The 16,546-nt window shown below is 42.3% G+C and overlaps 1 protein-coding gene across 22 annotated transcripts in view; it reads right to left on the bottom strand.

Annotated features, from left to right (window-relative positions):
* MICAL3 (microtubule associated monooxygenase, calponin and LIM domain containing 3) overlaps positions 1-16,546 on the bottom strand; it is a 294,200-nt gene that overhangs the window by 90,632 nt on the left and 187,022 nt on the right. For all 22 annotated transcript variants that reach the window (XR_013960066.1, XM_080658695.1, XM_080658702.1 and 19 more), the window contains one exon: positions 16,275-16,362. Coding sequence is in view for 21 of the 22 variants with exons in the window: in XM_080658695.1 (XP_080514821.1) it covers positions 16,275-16,362 (88 nt within the window). In the remaining variant the exon portion in view is untranslated. The remainder of the gene's footprint in view (positions 1-16,274; positions 16,363-16,546) is intronic.

The raw sequence follows: 16,546 nt of genomic DNA, 5'->3' as shown, positions 1-16,546 counted from the left end.
AAGACACTGCTTGACTGGACTCACATTTTTATACATTTTATAGCTATTTTTCATTCTCAGCAGGCACTAAACCCTTTGCAAGCACTGCAGTAGTGCATAGAAAGGGTTTCTCTTCCTTTGGAGGACAAAGAAAGAACTTTCCAAGGCACTGTTATGGCAAGATGACTTTTGTCCCTACCCATCTACCCTCTAACAGACTCTTCTGTGACTTCCTACTGGCAAGGAGTAGGAGGTCCCAGAAAATTTCCAACATCACATGACATGAGGGTGTAAGATGTTTCTTTGCTTATGAAACAGGCAATGAAGGAATAAGGACAACTACCTGTGTCAGGCCTCATGACAAGCACGTTGCATACACTGGCCACTAAATGTCATAACACTCCCATCAATCAGTATTATTACCATTGTTACACTGAGGGTTTTGAGTCTCAGTGATATTAAACAATATGTCCAAAGGCTCAAATGAAGCAGATCCAAGACTAAACCAGAGCATATACACAGAAATGAGGCTCCTTCCACCCAATCACACAGGACAGAATTGTTAACTGCCCATTGCACATGAACTATTTATTATTCTTCACTTGGGGTAACTATATTTTTATGTGGGGGCATGGAGAAAAGTAGGTCATATGAATTCAAGGGAGAGCTCCATTGCTTTGGAGATATTTAATTACCAAGAGTTGGGAAATTCTAAGCTAAATATTATACAACAGAGAGTCCAAGGAGAAAAAAACCCCAGTATGGAACAAACCAGAACTGTACCAGGAAAAACCACCCAGAGGGGAAAGGGGACATCATGCAGACGGGAATGCTGGTCTCAGGAACGCTGAGGGCACGTACTCATATTCCTTAGGGACACTGAGGGCTCTTTAATCACCACAGTCCTCTGCTCTCATTCTGTGTGATCCCACGGAACTTTTATGTTAAATTATTTTTACTGTTATTGCAATATCCCTCAAAGTTGCCTTTTGGCAGGTGAAAATCCTGGTACATGTCACTCTATCTGGCTGAAGTGAAGAGGTTTCCTTTAAGGTAAACACCCTGCTCTCCATTAAAAATTCTACCAGGGCATTGCATGGCTCTCTTGATAATATCTTTTTTATTTTTAAATATATTTTTATTGATTTCAGTGAGGAAGGGAGAGGGAAAGAGAGATAAAAACATCAATGATGAGAGAGAATCATTGATTGGCTACCTCCTGCATGCCCCTTACTGGGGATCAAACCCGCAACCTGGCCATGTGCCCTTGACCGGAATTGAACCCGGGACCCTTCAGTCCACAGGCTGACACTCTAACCACTGAGCCAAACTAGCTAGGGCTTGATGATATCTTTTTTCATGTGTTATAATATCTCACAGATAAAACTCTACTTGATCCTTCACAGTCAGTTGGGTTGCCAACCAAACGGCCACCTTTGGTATTGGTATGTCTAAAGCACTGGGGTTTGGTTGTGTTTTCTCTTAAATGCCATGAGAGGTGTATTCTAGTTAATATTCTACTTTCCTTGTTTGGCTGTCCATCTTCACATACCTGCAGGTGAGATCTCAGAAAGGGGTAACTGCTGTGCAATGGAGCTTGAGCTACCTATTTTCACATTCATGTATGTGTCTCGCAAACCAGGAGATTCTATACAGTTAAACATCAGTAATCTATCAAATCAATCCAATTGTGGGGCTGATCTTTGAAATTCTGAGGCAGATAAAGAGAAACATGGCTCAATAAGGTAAGCTAATTGCAAACTAATTCTGCTTATTGGCTTCACCTCTGCACTCTCAAAGGACTTGTATATGTATCTTTATTACACAACTATTTCCTGTTCATATGTCTGACCAGGGGCTCTGCTGGGAGGGAATCATTACAGTCGTCTTTGTTTCTGGTGCCTATCAGTGTGTCAGAGTAGATGTTCAATAAAACATTTTGAATGAAAGTCCTAATTCTGTATCTAAGCTAGAATAACACTTGACCATAGTTTAAAGAAATTAGTTGAACATATTCTGGTCTCATTTTCCTTATCATAACACAGAAAACTTAAGACCTCTATGTCTTTCAAGTAGGTTAATGCTGTCCAGGTCCCCAAGAAAATGGGAAATGCTATCCCTGTGTAAAAGGTGAGCCTACCAAGAGAGTAACAATTCCCACAGAACCTAAGGAAAAAACCCTATAAAGATGCCAGTGTGTATGCATTAAGGCCCTGAAAAGAGACTATCTGAAATGACTAATGTTCTAAAATCATGATTTCACTTCATGGTGGAGAGTGGTTTAGTTCCAGGGAGCAGCTTGCTAACTTGAAGACCAGACCCAGTAATAAAAGCAAAGGGAGAGGTGGAAAGGCAGAGAAGGACCATGAATCTGAATGCAGACACTCCTAGCTGATGTGCTTTTCCCAAGATGCCAGATTTAAATTCTGATCCCTCCTATCCTCCAGAGCAGAGCACCTGTGGCACTTCATCCAGGGTGTGTCCAAAGCTGGTTCCGAGGCAGCACAGATGTGGCAGCTACACAGGCTTGGTCTCTGAGCCATGAGGGTGACTTTCAACATCTGGGGGGAAGGGAGACTATCAAGAGGGATAAACCCACATTCCAACAAAAGGCTATCCTTTTAAAGATAAAAAACCTCACAAAAAGCATTCTCTTAGTCAGACAAAGATAAATTTTGCAAAGGAACTAAAATCACCTCCAGGAATGCCCACAAGGACCACTTAATACTGATATCTATCATAGTTATTTATACCTTTGTCTTCTGTTAAGAGGGTCACTGAAACTGGCCTGGAGAAGAAACAATGCTTAAGGACAGATGCCCTAGAAGGCCAATGGAACAAGAGGGCACAAAACTAGACTCCGGAAGAGCCCTTTCTACTAAGTGGTGCTGCAGTGTCAGCAGCTCTTTGCTCACCCATAACACACCCCTTCACGCACTCATTCCAAAAGAGAAAATCAGATCACCTCTCCTGCAAATAGGCCACAAGGTAGCACTGAGGTTCTTGGGGATGAGGGTTGTGGCTCAAATCAGAACAGATCCAGACAGTCTTTAGGACCATGTGTAACCCTAGCTCTGCCTAAAATAAAGATAACCAAATCCTGCTCAGTCCTAACTTTGAAGTTAGGTGTTGAAAATTCAGTGTAATGCAAACCCTCTCTATGACTGTTTCTCTTTCATTATAGTGTAGAGGCCCTAGCAGTGGTCCTCAACCTTTCTAATGCCGCGACCCTTTAATACAGTTCCTCATGTTGTGGTGACCCCCAAACATAAAATTATTTTCGTTGCTACTTCATAACTGTAATTTTACTACTGTTAATGAATCGTAATGTAAATATCTGTGTTTTCCGATGATCTTAGGCTCTACAGCAGCGGTTCTCAACCTGTGGGTCGCGACAGGTTGAGAACCGCTAGCAGGGTCACCTAAGACCATCGGAAAACACAGATATTTACATTACAATTCATTAACAGTAGCAAAATTACAGTTATGAAGTAGCAACGAAAATAATTTTATGGTTGGGGGTCACCACAACATGAGGAACTGTATTAAAGGGTCGCGGCATTAGAAAGGTTGAGAACCACTGCCCTACAGTGTCATGGAATTAGTAGGTGACTTCACATTCCATCCATGCAAGCTGAGGAAAAACAATGACAAATGTAGCCAAGTACTTGCAGAGATTTAACAACGCTTCAAAAAAGCTGGCATGCAGGGCACATCAACTACCCCTGGCCCACGCTGCTGAAGATGCTGCTGAAGATGAGAGAGCCCTTCTTACTGTTTTGTTTCCCCAAGTCTTTGCTGGTTAGGAATACATCCTGATGGCCCATCCTGTCCCAACCCCACAGAGAGAAAGACCATCAGCCAGTCAGAAGAAATAATCCTAAATCATTCTCTCCCTCTGATTATTCCAGAACTTTCTGGAATCCCTACCAATAATAATCATGTTTGATTTTCCTAGAGTGCTTTTAAATAAACAACTTTCTATACATTTTAGATTAGTTGCTCTTTATAACAACCTTATGAGTTAGAGAGCAGCAGGTAGTATTTTTTTCCATTTTATAATTTTATAAAATGGGGAAACTGAGGCTCAGAGAAGTTAATGACCAAAGATGACAATTAATCTTCAGAACTGAAATTCAAATTAGCATCTTTTCTTTTCAAGATCTATGCTTGTTCCATTTATACCCAGCTCAATTCTTTGAGGCTGTTGTCACCACAGAAGGATGGGAACATTTTGGGGATAAGGGACAATTCACTGTGGTACAGGAAAAAACCCACTAGAACTTCTGTTCTTAATTTATTTTTAAGTCCTGCCTTCTAAACTGTTTTGTAAATGTCCATTAGCACATACAATATGAACACAAGGTATCTACGTGTATTTAAGTATCCACACCCTGGGAAGTATGTGTTCCCAGTTGTATGGGGTGAGTAATAAGCAAAGACCACTGCTGTTCAACGTGTTCTGTATCCCTTCTATCATCCTCACGCACTCTCCTTCCCGATCTCCTATGGCAACAATAGAATTGAGGTTAACTGTATGTCGATGTCATGTCCTTTCTTCTTTTGACTTTAATCTAGATCAATGGTTATTAACTGGGGTGATTTTCCTCATGGGTCATTTGTCAAAGTCTGGAGACATTTTCGGTAGTCACAACCTGGGAAGGGAGGTTTGTATTAACATCTAATGTGAAGAGGCCAGGGCCCTAACCGGTTTGGCTCAGTGGATAGAGTGTTGGCCTGTGGACTGAAAGGTCCCAGGTTCGATTCCGGTCAAGGGCATGTACCTTGGTTGCAGGCACATCCCCAGTGGGAGGTGTGCAGGAGGCGGCTGATCGATGTTTCTCTCTCATCGATGTTTCTAACTCTCTATCCCTCTCCCTTCCTCTCTGTAAAAAAAAAAATCAATAAAAATATATTAAAAAAAAAAAAAAAGAATGTAATGTGAAGAGGCCAGGGAAACTGCCAAATATCCTACAACATACAGGACAGGCCTCTACAACTAAGAATTATTAGTATGTAGCCCATAATGTCAACAGCGCTGAACTTGAGAAACCCTGGTCTAGAAGTTATATCAAACTACTTCTAATCTCTCACCAAATAGGCCAACCAACCTATCAAATACTCTGTTCATGCCTTGATTGGATTAGTTGCATTAAAACCATAGAGCAGTAAACTTGTGAATGTTTGTTGCCAAGGTAAGACATCTTGACAATGGAAATACAATGGAAGGATCAACTGAGAACTGCCATGCCAGACAGATAGCTGTTGGCTTGTCCATAGAAAGAAAACCCAGGGAAGATGTTCAGATACTGAAAAGTGAACCAGTTCCAATGCCCACACACAGAGCAGCACGAGACATCTGAACTTTTCATCATCTTATGGCACAACTCCACTGGCAGACCATGACTCTGTTCAATATCTCCAATGCCACTTAAGAGCAACCACACATACCCACATTTGTCTTGCATGTGAGCCCTACTATATGGCCAAAATAGAAATTAAAAGAGACTAAAAAAGTTTGATTAACTCTTCCCCTTTCACTTACTTTTTCCTAGCTGGATGCTAAGAAGTCTGTTGATAGATAGAATAGCTCTGTGACTATTATAGTAGGTCCTCTCACTAAACTAGACTTAAAGACACAATGTGGAAAAACACATCTTCTTTCTCCCTATGTTCTCAACTCTTCTTTTCCCCCCCAGTTTCTAAAAACATTCTATTTATGACCTCTAATGGCTCTCTGTCAGGCCATACCTTTCCAAGGCTGTGCTTGCACATGCGCAGGAGACTTCCTGAAAGCATTTTGGTGCCCGAATAAAATTTTATCCAACAGGACAAAACCAAAACTGCTTATCTGCAATGATATGTACATTTATTCTAAAGATTTAAAGGTCAGTCATTTTATGTGAGTTCAGTCCAAAGTTAAGTAAGAATTTCCATGTTCCTCTCCTGTCAGTACAAAAGAAGCAGACAATCATCTCTTTCTATCCTTATACCCACACTCCACTCAGGGGCAGGGCAGGTAATTTCTTAGAAGGACTGTGAATGGTAGCTGTAAAAGCAGCAAGAGAATGAAAATGTGAGCTCAATCACCTCTGGGGGCTTTTATAAAAGTGTAATTAAATAACATAGTACAGAAAGAGAATGAGAGAAGATTTATAAGTTAGAAGTAGTCACACTGGGGACCAGAGAACAACAAATATCCCCTCACCCTCGAGCATAATCCCCATCTTCTCCAGACTGCTGATAGGTTATGTTTCCATTGGGAGGGACACAGGGAGAAATTGTTCTAGGCTTATTCTTACTAATACAATTTTAGGCTTGATTTTATTTGTAGTGATCAAAACCAGAGTTAATTCATTGCAGCTTTATTTACAGTAGCCAGGATATGGAAACAACCTAAGTGTCCATCAGTGGATGAATGAATAAAGATGATAAGGTACATAGATACAATGGAATACTACTCAGCCATAACAGATATAAAATACGAAATGTCAAACATAGATAGCTGGTTTAGAAACATCAATGATGAGAGAGAATCATTGATTGGCTGACTCCTGCACATCCCACACTGGGGATCGAGCCCGCTGGGCATGTGCCCTGACTGGGAATCAAACCGTGACCTGGTTCATAGGTCAGTGTTCAACCACTGAGTCACACCGGCCAGGCTCCTTACAGTCTTTTATTTTCCCCCTTCACGTATCAGTTATGAAACCATTTACTCTTTAATATACTACTATCTTTCCAAATGCATGTTCCTAGGGGTCACTGCAAATTGGGGGATATGTATATCCCAAGAATAAGAATCCCAGGGCATTCATGAATGTTTAATAAAAATTTTATCTGTGGAGCTAAACACATAGCACTCTTCCCGCTTACTACATGCTGACAAGTTGAGGTTGTTGAGAAGGAAGAAGGGTAGTTGTGTAAGCACAGTGGGCTCACTGTACTCTTGTGTCTTCTGTAAAATCTGTTCTGACTGCCTGTTTTCCCATCTGCAAAATGATACCCACTTATAGGCTGCCATGAGAATTAATGAGTTAACACACAAAGCATCTAGACAGTGCCCAGTACCTAGTGACTGCTACAAGCCAGCTCTTATCATTAGTGTGTGTCTTCCTCAAGTTTTCTGAATTAGTATGACAAAGGCTACTATGGTAAACTAACTAGTACTAACCACATGGGAGGAAAACATGAGTTAGCACATTTCAAGTTTTTCTCCTTAAAATTTTTTTTAAAAAAATATGTTATTGATTTTAGATAATGAGAAAGGGAGAGGGAGAACATCGATCAGCTGCCTCCTGCACACCCTACCAGGGATCAAGCCCACAACCCGGGCATGTGCCCTGACCGGGAATCAAACTGGTGACCTCTCGATGCATGGAAAGACGTATAACCAACTGAACCTTACCAGACAGGTCTCCTTATAGTTTTTTTAGGAAAAGACTTCAGCAGAGAAGGAGACTCTCTTGGTTGTAAATATCAACAGCCCTTTGTTCAGGTATTTCAGCAGCATGGAACATGGTTGCCAGCTCTGGCATCATAGCAAAGTCAATAAGACTTTGGCTCTCACCTCCTGCAGCCTGTTATCCAGGCACCCAGCCCAGCCTACTCCTCTGAGGCTTGGACTGCCCTGGAGCCACTTCCCTACACCGTGTCCCAGTGTTACTGGGCTTCCCAATGTCAATTTCCTAAGAAAGGTGAACCCAGCTAAAAGGCAGGCAGGTAGCAGGTTTAGAGTAATTCACATTAGACTAAGCTCCAGGAGACTATTTACTTAAAAAAAAAACAACACAACTTTACTATTGAAAGTATTAAAGATGTCCTCCTTTATCCCCATTGACCCCTTTTAGCCTGTACCAGCCACCGGCCCCAGGCCTTCACCATACTATTTTCTGTGTCCATGAGTTATGCATATATGCATATAAGTTCTTTGGTTGATCTCTTCTGACCCACCCACCCACCCCCGCCTTTCCTTTGATATTTGACAGTCTGTTCCATGGTTCTATGCCTTCCCACCATTTTACCAACCAAGAGATTATTTACTTTTAAAAGAAGAACCTATTAACGCAAATAAGTCTTTGGTAAAATGGTGGGAAGGATATTTTATAGCTGGTTTCTCCCCAACACTGGTCTTTCTAGATCCTTAGTTCTAGAAAACAATAAGCTGTTCTAATTCCATTATAGTCAATATCAGCTATTCCCTAGTTACTAGGTTGAGCTCATGTCCAAGAACCCATGATAGGTTAGCTTCTTAGAGACAACATCCTTTCCTTAAGGTCCCAGTTAGAGTTTGAATTCTGAGCAACTACCAAAATGCCAAGAGATCACCCTCTCTGGAATTCACTTCAACAGTATTCCTGGCCTTCTTAACCTTGAAAGAATATGAGAACTAAAAAGAAAAAGAAAAAAGAAAGAATATGAGAACTAAATGAAAACATTTATATAGGCCTTTGTCAGTGAAACAGCTTGATTTTGTCATGTTTTTTGAGAAAAACCAAAACCCACTGAGGCTCTGGTACCTTAGGTCCTTGCCTGGTAGTACTGGTCTTCAATAATTGAACTGTGCGCCCTAACCGGTTTGACTCAGTGGAAAGAGCGTTGGCCTGCAGACTCAAGGGTCCCAGGTTCGATTCTGGTCAAGGGCATGTACCTTGGTTGTGGGCACATACCCAGTAGGGAGTGTGCAGGAGGCAGCTGATCGATGTTTCTCTCTCATTGATGTTTCTAACTCTCTCTCCCTCTCCCTTCTTCTTTGTAAAAAATCAATAAAATATATTAAAAAAATACTAGTACTTAAAAAAAAATAATTGTGGGACCACCTTACTGTTTTTTTAAAAAAATATATTTTTTATTGCTTTTTTACAGAGAGGAAGGGAGAGGGATAGAGATTTAGAAACATCAATGAGAGAGAAACATCGATCAGCTGCCTCCTGCACACTCCCTACTGGGTATGTGCCCGCAACCAAGGTACATGCCCTTGACCGGAATCGAACCTGGGACTCTTGAGTCCGCAGGCCGACGCTCTATCCACTGAGCCAAACTGGTTAGGGCGGGACCACCTTACTTTTTAGTTGGGTTCATCTTTCTTGGGGATATGGCTTTGGAGGGGCCCAGTAACATTGGGATTCAGGGTGCTGGGAAGATAGCTTTGGAATCCCAGAGAAACAGGTGGCTCTGGGAGTAAGGGCCTGAATTCTTCTGGTGACAGGGACTAGTTACTATAAAATTATTATATATTACAGTTCCAGGCAAGGACCTAAAAGAAATCAGGCTATACTATGAAATAATAGTGATAGTGGGAATAATTCTGATATTTTTACTGAAGTACAGAATAAAGAACTCAGTCAATTAATAGGCACACTTGGGACAGCTTCATGTGATTATCTGCTGAAAGGTGAAACTTCATCGGCAAAACTTCCATTTATGCCAATGAGGGGCCACTGGAAGCCGGTGAGTCTTCCTCACATTTTGGGAGTGCTGACTATACTGTCCCAATGCTGGGAGAACAATAACATCAAAGGCAAGGTTGAGATTAGTTAGTTTGAGTTAGGTTTTGATTCCACCTCTTGCCCATTAAGGGGCCTCAGAAATATTTAGAAAATGTTCAAAAGTATGCAAAGCTATGTGGAGGTTGACCCACAGGAAGTAAAAAGGAGACAGTATTCATGTGGCTAGTGAAACCTGGAAGTAATTAAAAGAGATTGGCATATGCCTGGAGCTCCACCTCTTTTCAGGCGTATGGAAGGTGTTTATGAACAAAAGCCTGTCCCATCCAGAACATCAGTGGCGAGAGACAAAGAGCAATTGAGAAGAAAGATGCATCGGCAGTGAACACACACAGTTGAAAACTGTGGACAGTAACAAGAGGACCCAGCAGCCCATGGCCTTACTTAGGCAGGGAGCGCCAATTTGACTTCCTCCCCCTTTTTCATTATGACTGATCTACTTGTTGGCACTTGCGGGCTGGCTGGTTGGCTGGGTCTGAGTTGCAAGGTAAGAACTGGTTTTGGAATCTTCAAGTTTTAGTTTTATAAGATTGGAATTTGGGGAGGATTCTTCCTGAAATCCCCTGCTTGGCTGTTACATTTAAGAAAGCCCCATGGGGGTATTTTTCTTCCATTTGTACCTCAGGGGGACACTTGTGGAGCATGTGCCCTACATGGCATAATCCTGCCCTATTTTTTCAGTATAAAAAGAATGTCCCATTTTCATTGCCAGTACTGTTTCATGTATGCACCATAGGATCCATCCTAGGGAGTATCTAAATTGGGGTAATCACCAGGGAATTTATGAGAAGAAAAAAAATGGATTTTAAGAAGTTTCAGAAAGAAATTGAGACTCAAATGGAGTTCTCCAGCATCTTCACAAAGGGTGGCACAGAGTCACATCTGTTGTCACCACCTTTCTTAGAAGCTTCAGGACACTGTCCTAAATAATAATGGCTCTCCTCTCTTTTCTTATTGGAATATGGGAGGGCAACAGTAGCAAAGGCTTAAATCAGAAGAACACATACATGTATCTGTCCTTCCTCATCACTCATCACAATAAATTCTTAGTCAATTTACTGTGACTTACTGCATACTCCACATCCCAAAGCTTTTTCTCTCAGCCTCTTTCGGGCACCCAGAGACTGACCAACTTATTTCAGAGAATGGGGAGCAATAGACTGAAGACTTGGGGGTCGGTGGGAATGAACAGGCTAAGAGGCCACTCAAACTTTCTACTGAGACAGGGTCTGAGCCAGCCGTGCTCTGAGGAGTACAATGAAACAAATGACAGTGTTCAGGCAGAGATGTGAGCTATGTAGGGATGCAGACCCTTTCTGACAGGGGAGACTGGTTATCCAGAACACCAAGAGAACCCAGTACTCTGTTGCTCTATTCTGTGGGGAAACCCAAGAATTCCTCCAGTCTCAGGAGAGCTGTTTCTGAGTAGAGGAGGCCAGGAAGGCCTTTTTAACAATTGACACCCAAGTTCCTAGAGCCCAGTAGGAGCAGACTTGGCACTGAGTGCTCCCCCACCAAGTTGCCCTCTTTTGGACCAATTCGGCACCAAAGCTGGGCTGTGCCACTGTGGTCAGTATGCTGACCCAGCATACCAGGCCGCTACTATGAAGGCACAGCAGTGTGTGAGAAGGGGACAGGCTCACCCTCCAAGCTTGAGTGGATGAGCAGAACTGGATATACTAGCTCAGTGTCCAGGTCACAGCAAAGGTGTTGCGGGAGAGATGCCAGCCAGGGAGCACAAAACAAGAACCTTCAAGGTTACCAGGAGCAAGTCACTGCACCGTAGGAAAAGCCTCAAGGCAGAGGAGACAGGATTGCTCCCAGTCTCCATAGCAGCCTGCTAGAATCAGAAATAGAGGTTGTGTGTCCCCATGGTAGATACCACTCAGTGTGGAACTTCCACCCTCCATCTGCTCCAGCCCTCACGGTGCTCACGCTGGCTGAACAAACATGGGACACAGGTAGCATGTTTCCTGCTCTTTTCTACCCACAGCTACTACAAAGTAAAATGTCTCCCGCTGCCCGAACAGGGGCCCTGCCATTAATGAGAATCTATATTTCAGGTATAAATGCCGTTTCCCCATTTTAATACACTTCTGCTTAATCCTTGCACTGCCCCACCCCACCCTACCTCACCCCATCCCACCCCATCCCACCCCACCCCACAATTGTTTCAAGCCAACTCTGAGACCAGTCTGAGCTACTCCCTTTCCCATCCTCCAACCAGGAAAAAGGTAAGGAAAAGAAAAACTCAGAAACCTGAAGATTGTTTGGAATTTATTCTCTTAAATAAGAATGGTAACATTTGTTAAAAAAAATTAAAAGCACAACACCTTAGTTTCACAGAAACTACAAAAACAAAGTTACATAATGAAATAAAAAAACTCACAAAGAAACACACCAAAAACTCACAACAGCACAGGTTAAAAACAAGGGCAAAATATAAAGGCTTCAAAGGCCAGAGGTGGAAAGGATATGGGCTCCTGGGCACAGCTCATCCTCCCTTGCTCAGGCTTCTTTGTACCATTGCTGTGAGAACCCCGCCTGCTGCTTATCTTCACACCCCTTCCTCTACCCTGAGCTGAATGGCAGTGGAAAAGGGTACTCATTAATTCACTGGTCATGCGTTCAAGGCCACTCTGGGGCCCCTTTTAGGAGGGACTAAAAATGTTCCACTGTCTTACAGAGATACACTGAACACCAAGAGACAGCAGCAAGCTGCAATGACTAGCTCAGTGGAACCAGTACCTAAGCCTGAAAGCAAAACAGAGGCTAGGTAGAGTGTTGGTTCTCTGTGGCATTTCACCAGCAACGGAACCCAGACTTCCCTAGTTTGCTCTTGAATCAATTTCCTGAGGCTGAGAGTGTGTACTGCCCATTTTCTGAGCTATAGGTATGCTGGCTACTCTGTCCCCTGCCAGTCTGACCAGAACACTGAGCCAGGCCAATGGCATGGCTCTTAAAGTACAATCCCTTGGTTTCCAGAACCAAGGAATAGGAAGCTTTAGAAACAGCTTCATCAATATTGTTATTAATTAGGTTACAATTATCTAAATATCTATTCATATATATGAAGTTAAGCCTATAAAAATAGATAAGTGTATGTAAATAAATATTCACACATCACCATTAACTATGACTCTTGGGGCAGGGTTGGGGTGTTAAGCTGGATTGCAAAACTTCTTTGCTCTACTAATAGGTTTTCCAAAAATGCCCCTAAGGGATTTATAGGGGAAGCATTGAGATTTCCTAACTACCTCCTGCCAGACAGGAGCCCCAGGACTGAACAGAATTCTTTGTACAAGCATGGCCAATCTAGCTGGTATGCAAAGAAATGCCTGCATTTTATAACGCCCATTCAGCATCTGCACTATGAAACCTAATGGATTATGCAAGGGGTATCTGGGGACAGGGAGCAGGCACCTGCCATGTGTTATTCTGCTAGGTACCTTTTTAAGTTAAGATCACCTTTTCCATAAGATAAGAGACAACTAAGTGTTTCTTCCATTCCATCTCTGTTGCCTGTACTAGAAGAAAAGCTCTTTTGTTTCTTGTTATGACACCCCATAGCTTTTATGCTTTATTTTTGATTATAGACTACATGAGATATAACTTTTCCTGAAGTCAGGGTGGGTACTCTGAGGAAAGGAATATCTGTGCCAGGTCCACTAATCTGTAGCAGTTAAGAATAAGAAGCTTGGAAACAAAGTAGCTAAGATTTGAGAACAGAAAAGAGGGTTTTTTGTATTAAAAGCACATAACAAAAATACTGTGAACAATGTCCTCCAAATACTAAATCAGGTAGCAGTTACAGACTAGGTTACTAGAGAAAGATAACACTGTAGGGCAGACCTACAGTAGGGTCTTTTAACTTGTAGGTTGTGTTTGTTTTTTTGGCAACAGTAGTAATTTTGGCATGAGGGGAAAAGAACATAAGGGAGAGGAGACCAATGCCACAAAATAAAGAGAAGGCACAAAGCAAAAGCACAGCAGGGTCACGTGCCAGCTACAGTTATAGCTTTTCAGGCTCTGACCCCTGGGTATATGATTCTAGATTGAAGGATGGTTTATTTGTACATGGCAGAATCAAGTTCATTCAGTTACAGCCTTTTCTTGTTTAGAGTACAGCAGAGAAGATCTGCAATGGATCTGGGTTAATGACTGCTACCTATGACACACATCTGATACCGCTGAAGCACCTGAGTTTTTCTGAAGCCTTTCAAAAGGAAATTCTAGTTAACTAATCAATGCTTAATTTGGGATATAAAGAAGGAAATCCCTATCAAAGGAGAGAAAAGAAATCTCTTTCATGGCAACTATAAAAAACCACCCATGATTCTGCTCCTTTTCTATAGAGGCTAAAATTAGGCACCTCACAGGGGAAGCGCTGCTGCTTTGGAACATGTTCAGAATCAGAGCTGTGATTTCCAAAAGCTCATGTCTCCAGAGGTAGATACTAACTGCATCTCGTCAGCACTAAATCCTGGCCTTCTTACCACCTAGAGAGTCCCTTAAATTGGGGACAGTGCCTGCCTCGTTCCTTGGGATGCCACATCTTGAACCCCTTGTGCTGTAACAGGCAAGTTACCTTTAGAATCAAGAACCATGGGGATTGATTTTTTCCTCAGGGCTATGATTCTTTTTTTTTTTTTTTTAAATATATTTTTATTGATTTCAGAGAGGAAGGGAGAGAGAGATAGAAACATCAATGATGAAAGAGAATCATTGATTGGCTGCCTCCCGCATGCTCCCTACTGGGGATCAAGCCCGCAACTCAGGCATGTGCCCTTGATCGGAATCAAACCTGGGACCCTTCAGTCCGTAGGCCGACGCTCTATCCACTGAGCCAAACCGGCTAGGGCAGGGCTTTGATTCTTTAACCACATTGCCAACTCTCTACTTTTTTTTTTCCTATCAAGACCTGGGGGGTGGGGGGGGGGTCACTTTGCAAAGGATACGACTGCCTAATCATCTCTCGTCTTCTCTCCCTGTTTTGTATTCTTCTTAATGGAACCCTTAATTCTTTACAACTCCTCAAACTAGACAATAAAATGCTTTCAAACTAGACAATAAAATGGCAAACTGAACCAGTAGGGAAAGTGAATAAATGCAACTTTCTCAGGACCTGAACTTCATGGTGTTTATTTATTTTAAAGAATGTTCTGTACTCTATACCCAAAAAGAAAGTTTCATTTCCTTGAATTGTTTTACTGAGCAGCCATGTTCTTTGGAAAATCCATCTCTGCTAGAATAAGACCTGGTTAAATGCACATTCTAGAGTGCAGAGCCCAAACCTCTGTTTGGATCCCTTTGGTTATTTATCTCTTCCAGTGCTTCCCCCATGTTCTGCAAAGGGCTATCAGCACTTCATAAAAGAGACAGATGATAAAGGGTTTCAAGGCTATAGAAGGTTTCAAAGTCATTCGTGGCTTAAACTTTGCTATAAACTGTTGGTCTAATCTGCAGGGCACTTAAAAAAGTTTCCCCAGATTATAATAAGGGCACACACAGTAGAAGGAGCCAAGCTCACCTAGCTCAGCTGGGGTATCCTGAGTCTTAGCCTCCAGATCACCTCACCAGGGGTGTCACATAGCCTCTAGCACATTCTCTCTCCCAGAACACATGAGGTTCACATTAGTTCTTACACACAGAAAAAGAAGCAGCCCTGGGAACCTTTCCTTTGAAGGTTGAGTGGGTAATTGTTGTCTTTTCCCACCCCCAATTTCTTCTCCTTAGTTTCCGGCATTAGCTAATAATCTTAGTTTTTATATAGTAATTTTTAAGAGTTTGTAAATGGATGCTTTAGACACATTTGCTTTGAATAAGATGAAATGTGTGATAGACAAAAACATGGCCCTGTTGACTTCCTTTCTTACTTACACAGTGACCCTGGCCTGTGAACAATCTGGGCTGTACTGAGGGTATCAGCTTATGGAACTATGAACATATCTCACAGGCTGGTTTGACATGGAGTAGATAGATAGATAGATAGGCAATTTTAAGGGGGGAAAACACAATTCTTCAAAATGAGCCAAGTTCTGCCCTGCAAAGATCAGAATAAATGTGTTTTTAGAGGGAGGGATGGTATCATTCACACAAGGAAATGGTTAGTAAGAGTGGGACAAATTAGGGCTTGATCCTCATTAGAAGTTCAAATGCCCCAAAATGATCAGGACAGGGCATATCCTTTAATGGTTATAGGTCAAATAGAAGTATCAGTTCATCTAGATACCTAAATAGGGAATGGGATGCAAGAATTTCAAGTCCAAGAGAACATAAATCCAGATAATGGGGCCTTATCAAACTCAGTGTTATGTCACGAGTCCCAAACTGGAGCTATAAGAAGGCCCTGTAATTCTGAATTATCACCTGGGTCAATGACAAAAACAGCCTGTTTAGAATTCCTGTTTATCTAGACAGAGCCTAGAGCAACCACCTTCATGTGTTTGATGGAGGTGGGTAGGCCACAAGACTATAGCAATACTTTTGAGATACTGAGTAGACATTATAAAGCTTGGGTGATAATGCTTACCAGATGGGGCCCCTACTGGCCCACGGTTTGCCAGTAAAACTCCCCTCTGATTTGTACCAGCACCTCTGACAGGCCATAGAGAAAGGGGACTCCGAATGCAAGCAGCTGGCACATGAAAAAGGAGTCCAAAGGGTTTTGGGCCACCTGATGCCCAATCGAAGAAATGTTGCTTTGGAGGTGCTGGCTCATCCCCTTGGCCTTGTCACAGAGGCCAAGAGAGTGACGTGCCACCCAGCCAAACAAGGAAGTGAGGCTACCTGGAGTTCTATCAGCAGGATTGGTGATGGTACTGGCCGGTCCATTTGCGTCTGCAATGGGGCCATCCTGCAGGGGTCCTCTGGCATCCTAGGAAAGTAAAAAAGCAAAAGAAGAGTGAATGACTGAAGCACTCGAATCTCAGGAGGCAATGACATCCCAACTAGTTAGTTTGTTGCTCTCACCTTTAACCCAGAGCTATATTCCACACAAAGTAAGTCTTTCTTTAAAAAACCAGGATATATTTCACAAAGAAGTCATGAGTAGTCAAAAT

Source organism: Plecotus auritus (assembly GCF_963455305.1).
Source record: "Plecotus auritus genome assembly, chromosome: 3".
Taxonomy (NCBI): Eukaryota; Metazoa; Chordata; class Mammalia; order Chiroptera; family Vespertilionidae; genus Plecotus; species Plecotus auritus.
The sequence above is the reverse complement of the archived record's forward strand: the minus strand, read 5'-3'. Positions and strand labels throughout refer to the sequence as shown.